Below are 12,998 nucleotides of genomic sequence, written 5' to 3'. Positions count from 1 at the left end.
AACAATATATACAATAGTTAAACATCACCTGTATATCTGCATCTTTTCCTTCAGTACCCATGTCATTGAAGAACACTTCTTAATTCTGATAAGGAAATTTTGTAAATTCACACTCTAGAATTGCATCTGAAAGCTTACAATGAAAATACGTTCTGACAAAGGAATAATGTTTTATATTATACGATTTTACTTCAATAACATTTAATTTTATAATTAAATTTTGTGCCAGAAACGATATAATTGTGCTAAATAGTATCACAACTACTTTGTAATATGTTTTTACTTCTGTTTGTTTACAGTCAATTTAATACTCTTCTTTAGACATGGATAACTACTTACAAACAGAAAGTATGTAACATTCATAATACAGAGTCAGTAAAGGGAAATTATAATTGAACTAAGGAAAAGTAAATGAAAATTACGTCTTTCTAGATCTGTAATTTATTTCTAATGTTAACAGATTCAAGACAGCAATTCATTGTTTAACAAGTTTTAATGAATTGTCGAAGCAATTATAGTTTAGAAATACCAACCCACTCTGAATTATCTATAATTTTTTATTCAGTACATTTTCTCAGCTCGTTCAGTTTCTCAGGCTTGTCTTCTTTTGTCTCTGAATAAAAAAAAAAAAACATTTCTGATTTACTTAAACTGGTTATATTTCTCATGTTACTAAACAACTTTTGTAGAAACATATTTAATAGAAGGAGAATTTGCACTTTTGGCTAAGTAAGAGATTATAAATCACAAATTATTACAACAGCGTATTGCTTGACAAGTCAGATTATTTCAGAAGTTAATGTATAATCCAAATCAAAGATGTTTATTGAATATTTCAAAATTGACTATCGATTTCTTATAGCTAATGACCACACTATCAAACCCAGAAGATTTTACTTTTTTTTTAAAAGTACAGAATTGCAGTTGTATATATTATAAATCTATGTTTTTCTTTAGTTTCCATTTCTTGGTTTCGTACTGCTTAAGCATAGATAAGGAAAAGAACATTTATTTCAGTAATAATATTACGAAATATTTAATACACTAATAAATTTTGAAAATAATGTTACTGCATAACGTTTGCTAACCTACGTGGACAGTTCTGCCTTTCGTCAAGGCCCGGCATGTTCAGGTGGGTTAAAGCGTTCGATTCGCAATATGAGGGTCGCAGGGTCAAATCCCCGCGCACCAAACATGCTCACCTTTTTAGCCGTAGTGACGTTATAACGTGACGACCAATCCCACTATTCGTTGATAAAAGAGTAGCCCAAGAGGTGACGGTGGGTGGTGATGACGAGCTGTCTTCCCTCTTGTCTTACATAGCTAAATTAGAGACGGCTTGCGCAAATAGTCCTCGAATAGCTTTGCGCGAAATTCAAAACAAACCAAACCAAGCCTTTCGTCAACGTGAGGGTTACGAGAACAACAACAGTTGCAAATAAAACTTTCATGTTGAGAAAGTGTGCTGTATTCATAAAGGTTTCCGGGTAGAATATCCATTGTTCTATCATAATCCAACAGCCTGGAGCGAGTATTTTTAACTACCCTAAAATTAACACATGTTTCCTTGTATATTTACCAATCATTGCGTTGTTCTATCCGGGTTAAAAAATTGCGTTTGGGAAAGCACATACTAGAGATATATTTAAACACAAAAGACTTTCCTTCACATAGTAAAATCATTGATTCATATTTGTTTCTATACAATGTCATTCCTTTGCTATTGTATGTTATACGTATTTCCGATTAGAAGCGTTGTTTAATTGTCTGTTTGTTTGGCGCTTTGTAGCACAAAGCGGCTAGGCTATCTATGCTAAACATCCATTAAAGACAAAGAAAATATTAAACTCTATACAAGCAATAAAAAAGCGAAATATAGCGCAAAAACAGAATCAAAAGGCTTATGATCCCAAGAATGCTAAAAATACGATCAATACAGACATTATCACCATCGTCAATGACATTTTCTAACGTTAATGATAAATTTGGAGAAAAAAGCCTGTATAATACAGTCACCTACTGCTGCCTATTGACAATGGTCTATTGATGGCCTATCAATATCAGCACTTCCTCAGAGGGGATGATGTCATTTTAAGTCCCCCAGGATTAAAAAGGAAGATGGCAACTGTTCAGTCAGAGTATGAAGTTCTGATTGATCATATGTCTCTCTTGGCGACAGGTAGAGAGAACAAACAGTGATGGTATGATCCAAGGAAACAGCATATCTCGTCGTGATGAATTCAAGAGAAGTTCAACAGGTGGTAGAGATGTTGAAGATTGCTGCTCAGAAACACAAAGACGTGGTCGTTTACCTATGGACTGTTTTTTTCTCTATTTTATTTAAATTTGTATTTGGAGGATCCATAATAAAAAAGAGAAATTTCGGTTCCCACTGATCCCTTCCTCCATGGAGCCCTACGAGGTGGTGGACCACAATATCCTTACCTTCACGGGTCACCTGACACGGCAAACACGTGGGTGGATGTTGAGATCGCAGAAGCTTCCATGGAAAGTCTCCTCACCATGTACAGGAATACACACCGAGGGGTTTTGTTTATGAATGAGGCTTCCAGCATATTATAGGTCGTATTAGGAACATAGTCTTTACTAGTTTAGATATAGTTACCTCTTTCTTTCTTTGTGAACTTGACGATGACCGAAGAAGGTCGAAATGTTTTCACTCCTCTGCATAAAAATTTTCTCAACCCTTACCAGCCGTTTTCACATATATATTTTTATTTGTCGTAATGACATGTTAATATGATTCATACCCATAAAAACTGAAAGGTCATTTTCTAGAATGATTTAAGCCTATCTTGACCTTCTTTTATATTTTACGTGTGTATTTCCGAGAACAGCAGCTTATGTAATATAATATTTAAAGTTATGTTTATTTGTAATCATTTTAACTACAAGTTTGTTTTGTTTGCCTTCTACGTGTTTCAACAGAATTAATATCGCAATAACTCTAGTTTCATTATTTGGTGGTCAACAATGACAGATTTAATTCTGTTTAAGTCCAGGAGCTAATTACATTTATGGGTTCTACATCCTATGAGATTTTATAAAGAATAAAACTGTCAAGGAGTCCACATTAAGATCATGGGCACCGGTGCTGAGCACCCAAGCACCTACCTAAATACGCCATTAGTGGTCAAGTCGCAGATAACTCATTGTTTGAAAGTTTACTTTACAACAAACAAACAAACAATTTTTTTTCATAATACTTGGCTCGATCATGTGTTAAGAAAGTTTTAGAAATACATTAATAAAAAAGTTCTAAGAACGAATTACAAAAACATAATTTACAGAAGTATTTTCTTTCCTCAATGAAATATTCTGTGTAACACACATTTAGGAAACATTTTTATTTTATTGAAAAAAAAAAGATTGGATTTTCTTTCCTTAAACAAGACACCGAAAAAACAATATATATTTAATGAAAAAACACAAACTGAACAATCGTATTTTTTTAAAGGAGTTTTATTTTAGAGATAAAAGGTATTTAAGAGTTAAACACAACCGAACACGTAGGAAACCACAACAGATTCAGATAATGATATCATAGGTAATATATATAGATGCTGGTCCTCATCAGCTGCTAAGTGATCCGCTGAAGCTGTAAGTATAAATAACATTGAAATACATAAATGTTGTTGTCAGTTCACTTACAACAGATCCACCAACATTTCATTAAATATATTAGTCAAATTATTTAATACCAATTGTGGTATAAACCAACAACATATAGTCAGTGTTCTATAATGGTGACACAGTGAGTTATCTATGCTCTGTCCCTCACAAATATCAAACCTCGGTTTCAAACTGTGCGAGTCCCTTGACATACCAACGTGTCACTGTGTGGAATAAAGCGTTTTATAGATATATAGTAACAAATATGTATTTCTATTAAATGTCTTTTGACATTATAAAAAAATAACGTATTAAAAGAAAAAAGGTAGAGTGTCATCTTAAAAAATAGCCACACATTTGAAAAATATGAATAATTAAGTGCCTGTCCACTGTGCCAACAAATAAAATAAATATTAAAATAAAATTAAATATACTAACTAATAATACTATTTACAGTACATTTTGGTTGTCGTGGAATTCCTTATATAAAGTGAAATTTGTGATAAATAGCACAATAACGACTGAATAACTGTTGTAAAACAATTATGTTATAGGAACTACAAACATCTTTTACGATATTGTAAAGAATAAATTAACACTCTCTAGCACATATAATATTCACGTTTCAAGATATTCATTTCATTTATTGCTGATGTATTGATTTATTTTGATTTTCTCACCTAACATTCTCAGAAACAGTTCTTAACTGTATCAGACACTGATTCATCCAGACTCTCTCCAGCTTTTAAAATGTCATTACTGACACATTCTTTTACTTCCTGCATGAAGAGGTAAATACAATAAATGTTAAGGGATATGTTATAAAATTAAAGTTTGAAGAAAACACAGAAATAATACAAAATAATAGAGATCCCATAACCTGAGAAGTTTACCTTTCTTCTTCATGGGTTAGCTGGAAATGATTACTTTATTCATTCCGTTGATTATTACTAACAAATTATAACAAACATTGTAGCAAAATAATATAAGAATGCAGAAGGAGTCGTGGGACACACCTCCAGAAATATATTACTTCTTACATCAATTTTGCCAAATTCAGGCCTACATAGTGTCCACTTTCTACTCTTCCATGATGTAATGAACCGTATGATGTTTTACCTTATTTTATAGGTAGATGACAACACTATGACTGTTGCGTGAAGTGACGATATTTCAAGATTACTGTCATCCAGCTCTTAATGGTCAGCTGTAGAAAGAAACAGACTCGGAAGAGTCCAGAATTTTGCTTTTTTTGAATTTTCGAACAAAGTTACATGAAAGCTATCTGCACTAGTCGTCCCTAATTTAGCAGTGTAAAAAGAAAGGGAAGGCAAGTAATCACCACAACACACCGCTAACTCTTGGGCTATTATTTTACCAAAGAATAGGGGGATTCATTGTCACATCATAATGCCCCCACGCCTGAAGGGGTAAGCATGTTTGGCGCGACGGGGATGCGAACCCGTGACCCTCAGATTACGAGTCGTATGCCTTAACACGCTTGGCCATGCCGAGCCTGGAGTAGATTAAGATCTTTGAACTTAATAACTCTTCAGAAAATTGAATGTGAATGAGGTGTTTAAAGTTGTAATATTGTTGATGCCTCATTTTTTTCCAACATTAATTATGGTAATTGTAAGAGTAAGGGGACAAATATACATTTTCTCACTGTAGAAATAACCTACAACTTAGTCAGCTTTGATTTCTTTACAGCTTAGTTGCCCTTGGAACTGTTTGCCTTCATGTTTCGGAGATGCAAATAATTTAAAGGAAAACGAAATAAATATTTACCGATAAAGGGTGGTTTCGAAATGTTAGATTATAATGTACTTTAGTAGCTTGCATAGCCTAGATGGACCAGAATATTTCTTATTGTCATGTAAGAATGGATTGAACACTAAAAAGTTCCTTCCTACTGCAATAAAAATAATTTAACATTAAAAGACATACGATGTGTGAATATTACTTTACCAGGATGCAAAACATGTAATTTCTAGAAGGTCTGGGGTCATATATCTGCCCCCAAGAAAGGTTTTGAAAATTTTAAATTGTGAGATTAAATCTTGAGTCACTGAATTAAGAGAAGTGAGTTTTAATACATAAGTTGTATTATACATTACATGAAAAAGTGGTCAGGCCATTGCGTGGGTGGAGCAATCGCTTCCTATGGTTCTAGTATTATGTTAATATAGTTGACTTATAATACCATAGATTTATAAATCTGCATCTATTCTAAGACAAATCAAAATTTATATGGTAATATTATAGTTATGTATTACATTTTATGATGCTGTATATATAATTTTTTAATCAAGTAATTCTAGTAGTTGCGTTGTATTAACATAATTATGTACTGTTGTGCAAATTTCAAATTTGATCGATAGTTACCTTATAGTACCATATTGCTGCATCTATCCTTCTACACATAAATAGTTAAGTATAGTTAGATAAATAACTAGGTTTAAAATTAATCTTTATAGATGCATTTAGAGCAGTATCCTCATAAAACCTGAAAAACAGAAGCAACTGTCAAAATTATTTATCAAGTATGTAAGTAGTTGCCTTTAAAATATACTACAAAGAGGCTTTCAAACAATTAAATTTTAAAATGACAATTACTTGATACCATCCTAGTATAAGTTAAAATTGATCTAAACCGAATACAGTATAATAAATGATAATAAATAGCAAATTAAAACTTCTAGATGTAAACATTTTTCAGCTCATTTTGTGTGAAGTTTCGAGCAGACGCACTTCATCAGGCACTAATGATCTTTAATGACTGAAAATATTTTCATTTAGACTTGTCGAATTATTCTTTAATAATTTATCCGAGGTTTACGTCTCATGTTTTTCGGAATAATATTCATAAATAAGTCTGTCCAATTTGTTTTTAAAACAGGGTAGCTTGAAACAGACTAAATATGAGCCCGATCCCGTGACTGAAGCTTCACCTACTTACGCTGTATCCAACATATTGAGTGGTGTCAGCCTCAAATTATATTCAAAACATTTGGGATTACAAAAGGAAACATTTCGAGCGATATTTAATTATACAACAAAACTAAATAAGATAATTTAGAGACCAGTGATATAAACGTAGATAGAACATAAAATTATATATTAGATAAACATCACCTTCATATCTGCTTCTCTTTCTGCTCTGCACATTTCTCTCACGAACTCTTCAAAATTACCATAAGGAAATTTTGAATATTCACATTTTGTAACTGCATCTGGAAGCTTGAGATAAAAAATACTTTCTGGTCAAGCAACTCCAATATTACATTCTACAACTTTGTTTTCATGAAAGTTAATTGTTTAACCATATCCATATGGCAGGATTCATATGATTCTTGTGAACTCTATTATAATTACCTTTAGATATATTTATTTTCACCTTAGTAATAATGAAGATGATATATTTATTTATACATGAACAGCCACTTAAGAATTGAAATAAAATAATATTTCGAAGGAAAGACAAAAGACGGAAAACAAAACTAAAAGAAACAAAACCACATTGTTCTGGATCTGTTAATTGTGTCTAAGTATAACAACACATTTATTATGTAATTATTTACGCAATAAAAAATTAAAGCAATTAGAATGGAAATAACATGCGTCAAACAAACTTTATTTATATCATAACCACAAATATTTTAAAATTTAATCGCGTTGTCTTCGTTTTTACCTCTCCACAACGAGTTAATGAAATAAATAAAAAAGGTAGCAAATAGATAGTTTAAAGCAAACAGCATCACAGTAGACACGTAAAACAGCCCACAGTGATATAACGATACATCTGCGGACCAACAACGCTAGAAACCGATTTTCTGTAGTCATGTTGGTAGGAGCACAAATAGCCCATTGTGTATGTTTGTGTTCAACTACGAACAAATACATGTAGAATATCAGAAGTAATCAGTAAGGTTTAACGTAAACACGTGCTTTAGATGAAGGCCATACAAACTTGAAGTGAGAGAATAAATTCTATTTGCTTTATTATTTTTTTTTAATTTCGCGCAAGACTACTCGAGGGATATCTGCGCTAGCCGTCCCTAATTTAGGAGTGTAACATTAGAGGAAAGGCAGCTAGTCTTCGCCAAATCTTGGGCTACTCTTTCACCAACCAATAGTGGAATTGACATTATATGATAACGCCCCCCACGGCAGAAAAGGCGAGCATGTTTGGTGCGACTGGGATGCGAACCCGCGACCGTCAGACTACGAGTCACACGCCTTAACCCACCTGGCCATGCCGGGCCTTGCTATATTGTAGTAATTATTTCTATACAACGCATGTTATTAATGTGGATTCACGTGCAGGCAATATGGGAATTGATTGCATAAGTTAAAGTAAGGGGCGTTGCACACATCATTATAAAGATGCTGTACCAACAACAAGGAGAATTTTAATACAAAAACATCTTCTAGTTTATAGCACGCTTCGTATGAACTGCTGCTTAATCGATGTTTAACACTTAATAATCTTGGATGGGACAAATAGTGTTAACACTTTTAAATTTAGCTGATTACGTTTTCAAGATGTGTAAAACATCGAGACCTTCTGAAAGGTGATCCTAAAACCTACAACACTGAGCATTGTAATTCCGTAAACTTACCGCTAACACACGAGACCTTGATTCAAAGAATTATGTTTTAGAATTTTAACTGAAGACCAAAATATGTTAAAATAGAAGGTTCATGTCAGCAACACGTTATTTTCAAAATGTTTTGGTTTGTTTGTTTTTTTTAGAATTAAGCACAAAGCTACACAATGGCTAATCTGTGTTCAGCCCACCACGGGTATCGAAACACGGTTTTTACCGGTGTGAGTTCGCAGATATGCCGCTGTGTTAATGGAGGGCGTTTCCAAAATGACACTAAGTTAACGATGTATGATTAATTATAACAGAAACACCTACCCATTCTGCTTTTTGTTTAAAACGTTCATCTATGCACACTCTCAGATGATTCACTTTTGCAGAATCGTCTTTAATACCTATATAAAATAAAAACATGTCTGATCTATTTAGTGGGGTAGTTTTAATTTTACGAACCAGTGTTAGTAAAACTACTTTATTAAACGTAATTTTTCTGATTCGCATATTTATGTTACATAATACTAGATGTATTACAACAGATTCTTTGAAGTATCGATGTGAGTTGGTGAGATGAATGATTATATAAACTATTAGAAACACCCGCAGATACAACTGCTATTTCCTTCGAAAACTTAACATTCAATAATGTTTATCAGCTACGAGAAATATGATTTTATTTAAATTTAATTTTAATATGAGCTATCATTATTGTATTACATCCCAGAGTAAATATTGTTGAGGCATTTCTTTGCAAGCGCAGTTGTCAATGAAAGTGTTTTTTTTTCATTTCCAAAATTTTTACTAAAGAAAAACAAATAATGTTTAGTTTTTCTTTTAAAGGTTTTATATTTGAAACATACTCCTTTTTGTGATCTTTATTACTTAAGTTTGAAACTTACCAATTTTTAATGGTTAAATCTGAAATTTTCCAGTTTTTGTTTCTAATTTTTACTGGTTTAATTAAGAACATAATTTTACGCAAATCTCAATTGTTTTTTTATTGCTGATTATAAAAATACAAGTTAGTACTCATCAAAATAGCTCTAGAAGTGTTCAACCTAGATAGTAGGTACCTGTTGAAATTTTTAAAACCGATACTCAACTCTTCAGATTGGTAGAAAATTGCAATGGTCCAAATGCGACAATTTTAGATTTTATTCTTAACTTTAATCAAATAGCAATGCATATGACAAAACTTTGCTCGGATAATATTTCGATATATTTTTCAGATTATTTGTGTTTCTCCTGACCTAATGAAGATATCAATTGAAAACATTTACTTCCATAGAACGATTACTTTACATTTTATACATTAATAAACTTTGAAAATAAACTTACTGCACATCAATTTCCACATCATGTCTATAGAGTTGCCGTTCGTCACCGTCAGGCTTACGACCACAACAAGAGCTGTAAACAGAACTTTCATGTTGAATGTTGAGAACTTTGTTCTTTTGATGAATATTTGAAGTTGGAAAACCCACTTTTATATAATTCTTACAATAGCTTTGAGCCAATAATTTCAGCTATATTGTCATTAACCCTAAAATTATCTGAACTTTGTTGTTATATTTACCTATCATTGCGTAGCTCTTTCCGGATTGGAGAAATTGGATTTGGATTTAACTAATAACGATGTGACTCTATCAAAGAGAGGCGCTTCCCCCAACAATAAGATCACGTGATTCAAACCTGTTTGCTGCACTTTTATTCCTTGTGGAAGCTTCACTCTGTTATATTTCGTTATACGTATTACAGGCTAGAAGAGTTGTTTGAAGTTACATCCACTAGAAGAAGATATTATAGGCAATGGTGTAGTGTTGTGAAAATGCGTTCCCATTCATATATATATATTTTCTGTCATAGATAGAATGTTGTTCCCTGATTATTTCGAGCAAATCCACGTTTACAAACCACTGATTTCATGAAGTTTTGGCTACCCTTAGAACAAAAACAAATAATCATAAACTCTTTCATCCAAGTAATCAAATTATAATATCAGGAAAGATTGAAAATATAATGTGTGCTTTTGTTTATTATGGTTAACAAACAACTCATGGTCAGAGTTATAGTTTTATATTTTCACACTTGTTTCAGAGCAGATTTGGAATTCTTGAAGGAACGAAATGAACGTTATTGTTCAAATATTTCAGTACGGATAATGAAATTTTAAAGTAAATCTCCTGACTTTTTCTACTTCTAAGTTTTTCACCATGTTTTCTATGTTTATTTTCCACTCAGAGACTGAACTAGAAACATACTGAAAAAAAACATTAAATTTCCATTACTGAAGAGCAAATAAACTCATGATGTTTAATTCCCGCCTTTAGGTGGGGCACGGTTTATCAACTTATTTGTAGCATAGTGATTGCAGTGGACATTGTCTAAAGTCCTAAGTAAAAGTGAAAGAAAATGTTTACGACATGTCTCTGTAAGGAGCCTGATCCAGTCCAATAATCTTGTTTGGCATTTGCTTGTCAGTTATCCTTCAGTTTCAGTCGGCATTTAGTGATAATAGGTGTTTAGGAACATCCCGTTTCTTATTTTACCATACTTAACTGGTAACCAATAATTGTTAAGTTTCTAGTAATACAAATATGGCCCGTTTGGTTCGACTACTATTATTCATCGTATGTCCTCTCACATATGGTTTCTGTCCACTGACAATGATGGACATATGCACATATTTACGTATTTGTTAAAGACCGAAGACCATCAATGCTGCATGGCAGATGTATGTACCCTTCTGAGAGTCCCTTTGATTTCAACCTCAAGTTTTTGTAAGGTATTATTTCTCCTGCGCACATGAAATACAAAAAGAGTGTTTGTGATGTAAAAGTTTGTTATACTGTGACACAGGTACATTAAAATGGACAACACCTATATTGTGGGAAATCTCTCGACTTATCTTATCTCCTTTACTGATCTAGTTGCATTTATTTTTTAATATTTTTCTTTGATTCCATAGTTTAAAATATTGAGAATTTTTAGAACTGTCAGTTCAAGTAAGAGATTTATTTAAGCAACTGACATCAAAACAGTTTACTGAATTGATAGTCACTGTACATGATGTATTCAAGAAAACTCCATTTATATTGGTCTTTTTATCACAAATGGTTCCTTAACAGGAGACAACAGCTATGTCAAATCACGAAAATGCTGACAAAAACTTAAATTACATCTTTCTTAGCAGTTTATATTACCAAGAGTTTATAACTTTATGTCAACTACAATACCAGGGATGATCTTACTAGTTAGGTTATAGATGTGTGGGATGTTACACTAAAGTTGAAAGTACTTAAGTAATATCTAAGCTTCTCTTTTAAACGTTAAAACCCTCATATAGCTCAATAAATTTCTACAGATTAAATGTCATCTACAAGTTACATGTAATTTGTACTTGTTTGTTTTTTTGTTTTTGAATTTCGCACAAAGCTAGTCGAGGGCTATCTGTGCTAGCCGAATTTAGCAGTGAAAGACTAGAGGGAAGGCAGCTAGTCATCACCACCCACCGCCAACTCTTGGGCTACTCTTTTACCAACGAACAGTGGGACTGACCGTCACATTATAACGCTCCCACGGCTGGAAGGGCGAACATGTTTGGCGCGACGGGTATGCAAACTCGCGACCCTCAGAACACGAGTCGTACGCCTTAACACACTTGGCCATGCCGGCCAATCAAGGCACAAGCCAGGTCTTCCTAGAAGGTAATTTATAAATTTGTTAGAATTTGTCTGTTAATGTCTTCAAAAATGATACTTTAACTATGTTAAACAAATCAGTTAAAGTTAGATATGTAGAGTTTCGAACGAAAGTGATGGCCGCGCGGGGGATCTCAATGATTTCGAGTTAAGCCCTATTTCATAACACGTAATACCCATGAAACATCTCTACTAAAAAACTACACTTTGAGTCAAATGATTTGATGAAAAATATGACAAACTGATCAACTAATGTAGTAAGAGACATCAGATTTAGTAACGCTTTCAATACCTTCAGTCATGTGAAAAAAATTAGGACACCCTATAAAAGCCTGTGTATTTTTGAAACATTTTTGGATAAATAGATATTCAATCTCAATTTGAACAATACTGAGAGATTATAGAAATATAACTTAAGAATTAAAACTGATGAAAAGACTTTTCAAGAACTTCTGTAAATGTAATTCTACAAAAATGCATATTCTAACTGAAGAAAAAGTTAAGACACCCTGCCCTCTAATAGCTAGTGTTACCCACTTTGGCTGAAATAACTGCAGTGAGACGCTTCTTGTAGCCATCTACTAGTCTCTGACATCGGTATGAAGAAAGTTTGCCCCACTCCTCAATGCAGAATTCTTTCAGCTGTGAAATGTTTGAGGGTTTATTTGCATGTTCAGTCCGTTTCAAGACATCCCACAGCATCTCAATGGGATTGAAATCTGGGCTTTGACTCGGCCATTCCAGGACTCGCCATTTATTAGTTTTCAGCCATTTTTAGGTGGATTTACTGGTATGTTTGGGTCATTGTTGTGTTGCAGGGTCCAGTTTCGCTTCAGATTTAATTTTCTTACAGATGGTCTCACATGTTCCTCAAGCACCTTTTGATACACCGTAGAATTCTTGGTGGATTCTATTATTGTGAAGTATCCATGTCTTGCTGCATGTCCTCTGTTCTGGTGTCCAAATAATTCAATTTTGGACTCATCTGTCCAAAGAACATTATTCCAGAAGTCCTGGTCTTTGTCTACATTCTCTCTGGCAAACGTCAGTCTGGCCA

The 12,998-nt window shown here is 33.2% G+C and overlaps 1 protein-coding gene across 3 annotated transcripts; it reads right to left on the bottom strand.

The window, feature by feature from the left end:
- Positions 1-543: 543 nt before the first annotated feature.
- LOC143227112 (uncharacterized) lies at positions 544-9,911 on the bottom strand. 3 transcript variants are annotated; one of them, XM_076458628.1, is made up of 6 exons: positions 9,817-9,911; positions 9,579-9,650; positions 8,562-8,638; positions 6,772-6,876; positions 4,314-4,412; positions 3,453-3,619 (listed from the first exon to the last, which is right to left on the bottom strand). In XM_076458628.1, exons 1-5 carry the CDS (start codon positions 9,821-9,823, stop codon positions 4,323-4,325), a joined length of 351 nt encoding a protein of 116 aa, XP_076314743.1. In that variant the 5' UTR covers positions 9,824-9,911; the 3' UTR covers positions 3,453-3,619; positions 4,314-4,322. The 3 variants fall into 3 exon arrangements, with proteins under 3 accessions (XP_076314744.1, XP_076314743.1, XP_076314742.1); XM_076458627.1 differs by lacking the exon at positions 9,817-9,911 and having other exon boundaries at positions 3,455-3,619; positions 9,579-9,784; XM_076458629.1 differs by lacking the exons at positions 3,453-3,619; positions 4,314-4,412; positions 9,817-9,911 and adding an exon at positions 544-613 and having other exon boundaries at positions 9,579-9,793.
- Between the last annotated feature and the right edge of the window lie 3,087 nt (positions 9,912-12,998).

The sequence above is a fragment of the Tachypleus tridentatus genome, chromosome 9, assembly GCF_004210375.1.
Source record: "Tachypleus tridentatus isolate NWPU-2018 chromosome 9, ASM421037v1, whole genome shotgun sequence".
In the NCBI taxonomy this organism is placed as follows: domain Eukaryota; kingdom Metazoa; phylum Arthropoda; class Merostomata; order Xiphosura; family Limulidae; genus Tachypleus; species Tachypleus tridentatus.
Note: the sequence above shows the minus strand (reverse complement) of the source record. Positions and strands in the feature narration are given on the sequence as shown.

Coding starts and splice junctions, on each gene's coding strand:
- LOC143227112 (XM_076458627.1), bottom strand. CDS start 9,669: ATGAAAGTTCTGTTTACAGCTCTTGTTGTGGTCGTAAGCCTGACGGTG. Junction 8,639..9,578: donor GATGTGGAAATTGATGTGCA/GTAAGTTTATTT, acceptor TATTTTATATAG/GTATTAAAGACGATTCTGCA. Junction 6,877..8,561: donor TTAAACAAAAAGCAGAATGG/GTAGGTGTTTCT, acceptor TTTTATCTCAAG/CTTCCAGATGCAGTTACAAA.